Source organism: Arachis stenosperma, unplaced genomic scaffold (assembly GCF_014773155.1).
Source record: "Arachis stenosperma cultivar V10309 unplaced genomic scaffold, arast.V10309.gnm1.PFL2 arast.V10309.gnm1.Scaffold_100031, whole genome shotgun sequence".
Lineage (NCBI taxonomy): Eukaryota > Viridiplantae > Streptophyta > Magnoliopsida > Fabales > Fabaceae > Arachis > Arachis stenosperma.
Genome location: NW_026651372.1, coordinates 355414 through 358345, shown reverse-complemented (window position 1 = coordinate 358345; position 2932 = coordinate 355414). Strand labels below are relative to the sequence as shown.

General features: G+C 41.8%; 1 protein-coding gene across 1 annotated transcript; it reads left to right on the top strand.

Moving 5' to 3' along the window:
* The first annotated feature begins 1373 nt into the window (after positions 1 to 1373).
* On the top strand, positions 1374 to 2531 carry LOC130960012 (uncharacterized). Its single transcript, XM_057885377.1, has 2 exons — positions 1374 to 2099; positions 2334 to 2531. The coding sequence occupies exons 1-2, from the start codon at positions 1374 to 1376 to the stop codon at positions 2529 to 2531; spliced, it is 924 nt and encodes a 307-aa protein (XP_057741360.1).
* The last annotated feature ends 401 nt before the right edge of the window (positions 2532 to 2932 follow it).

Genomic DNA, 2932 nt, shown 5'->3' with positions numbered 1-2932 from the left:
TTTCCTGCAATTCACCCACTCCCCTTTACATTCTATGCAATTTACATTCTGTCAACACAAATTCACACAATCAACACTTGTTTGCTTGACTAATTCAATCACTAAACTAAAATTGCTCAATCCTTCAATCTCTGTGGGATCGACCTCACTCATGTGAGTTATTATTACTTGATGCGACCCGGTACACTTGCCGGTGAGTTTTGTGTCGGATCATTTTCCGCACATCAAGTTTTTGGCGCCGTTGCCGGGGATTGAATAGATTGACAATGATTAAGTGAGGTGGTAGTTTAGATCAAGCACTTTTTCTTTAATTTTGACTAACCCACTAACTGTTTGAATTTTTGCTTAAGCCAACTGAAACTTCATTGTAGCAATAGAGTGAAGTATCACTGGTTGAGAGTTTCTCCTATCCTGTTTGTATGTCAGGTACAGGGAGAGTAATTCCTATTCTATCTGAATCTGATCAGAGGACTCTCAGGAGAATAAGAAGAGCTGAAAGAGGGAAAGGTATTGTTGGAGAGGAATAATCTGAGGAAGAATACCACGAAATGGAAGGAGATACATCTAATCTCAATCCACCAGGGGGAGCAGCTAACAACAACAACAATAACCCCCCTCAAAGAAGAGTCCTATCCTCTTACACTTTTGCAAATCCAAGGCACTGTGGGAGCAGCATTCTCACTCCCAATGTCAATGCAAACAACTTTGAGTTGAAGCCACAACTCATTACACTTGTCCAGAACAACTGTTCCTATGGAGGAAGCCCATTGAAAGATCCCAATCAGCATCTATCCACCTTCTTAAGGATTTGTGACACTGTCAAATCCAATGGTGTGAATCCTGAGACATACAAGCTCCTGTTATTCCCATTTTCATTAAGGGATAAGGCTGCACAATGGCTTGAAACTTTTCCCAAAGGAAGCATCACTAGTTGGGACGATTTGGTGACTAAATTCTTAGCCAAATTCTACCCACCCCAAAGGATCGTTAGATTGAAAACTGAGGTGCAGACATTCACCCAATTAGATTCCGAATCCTTGTATGAAGCATGGGAGAGATACAAATCTCTAATCAGAAAGTGTCCCCCAGAAATGTTCAATGAATGGGATGTGCTGCAGAATTTCTATGAAGGCTTGACGTTGAAATCTCAAGAGGCATTAGATCACTCTGCTGGAGGTTCATTACAACTGATGAAAACTGCTGAAGAAGCCCAGAATCTTGTGGACATGGTGGCCAACAATCAATACTTCTTTGCTCATCAAAGAACCCACCAACCATCACAGAGAAAGGGGGTACTAGAACTAGAATGAGTGGATTCCATTTTGGCCCAAAACAAGATGATGCAACAACAAATTCAACAACAGTTTGAACAAATGGCCAAAAGAATTGACAGCCTTCAAGTAGCAGCTGTGAACACAAGCCAACCATCAACTGTATGGGTGCAGAATGAAGAAAGCCAAGAAGAGCAACAACAGGAGCAAGTGAAATACATGCACAACCAAAATTCCGGTCAGAATGAAGTTTATGGCGAAACCTATAACCCCTCCTGGAAGAATCACCCTAACCTTAGATGGGGAGATAACCATAACCATAACCAACAGTCATGGCAAAGAAACACAACCCAAAATAACCCGAGGAACAACCAGCAGAACAACAACCAAAATTCATTCAGAAAACCACAAAACACTTACCCCAACTCCAACCATTATCCAATCCATAACCAATCCATCAACCAAAACACTTATCATCAACCACCCACATCTCACAACCAACCACAAGCATCCCCTGAATCTCAAAGAATCACTAACCTGGAAACCTTGATAGACAAGTTGTGGAAACATCAAGAAATGACGGCCAAGAATCAAGAAGCTTCCATCAAGAACATGGAAAGACAAATAGGCCAGCTCTCTAAACACTTTGCAACAGAGAGGCCATCAAGTTCTTTGCCAAGTGACACAATTCCAAATCCTAAGGAAGAGTGTAAGGCGATACACTTAAGGAGTGGGAGAACATTGGGGAGTAACAATGACACTACAAAGAAACAAGTGGAGAGCAGCAAAAAGCCAATAGATGCAGAGAAAGCCAATGATCAAGACATGGTGCCAAACAAGAACACAAAGAACCCCAAAGGAGAAGAAGAGCAGCCAATCAATACACATAAGGAAGAAGAAGAAGCGACTCAAGGACAACAGAAAAAGGAGAAGAACCTCACCCCTCCACTACCATATCCACAGAGGATCAACAAAGAAATCAAAGATCAACACTTCCGCAAATTCCTGGAAACTTTCAAGAAGCTGGAAATCAACATTCCTCTGGCTGAAGCATTGGAATAGATGCCCTTATATGCCAAGTTCTTGAAGGAACTCATCAACAAGAAAAGAAGCTGGCTGGAGAAGAAGACTGTACTTCTCACTGAAGAATGCAGTGCGCTCATCAGAAAAGGACTCCCTCCCAAGTTGGAAGATCCAGGGAGTTCTTCTTACCTTGCACCATTGGAAGTCTATTTATTGGCAAAGGGATGTGTGATTTAGGAGCAAGCATAAATCTGATTCCATCCTCTTTAGTGAAAAAGCTTGGCATAGAGAAGGTGAAACCAATACAGATGTCATTAGAATTGGTGGATCAGTCAATAGTACATCCCAGGGTTGTGATTGAAAACCTTCTAGTCAAGGTGGACAAATTCATATATCCTGCGGACTTTGTGGTTTTAGATTCAGATACGGATGAAAGTGATTCCATCATACTTGGGAGACCTTTCTTGGCCACTGCTAGAGCTATCATAGACGTAGAGCAAGGAGAATTGACTCTCAAGATGCATGAGGAAAGCATTATCTTGAAAGTGTTTCCAGAGCCACAAATTAGTAAAGAAGGAAGCAAGGTAGTCAGTGTTGTCCAAGGCAAGCAACCAATAACACAGGGGAGCAGAAGAATG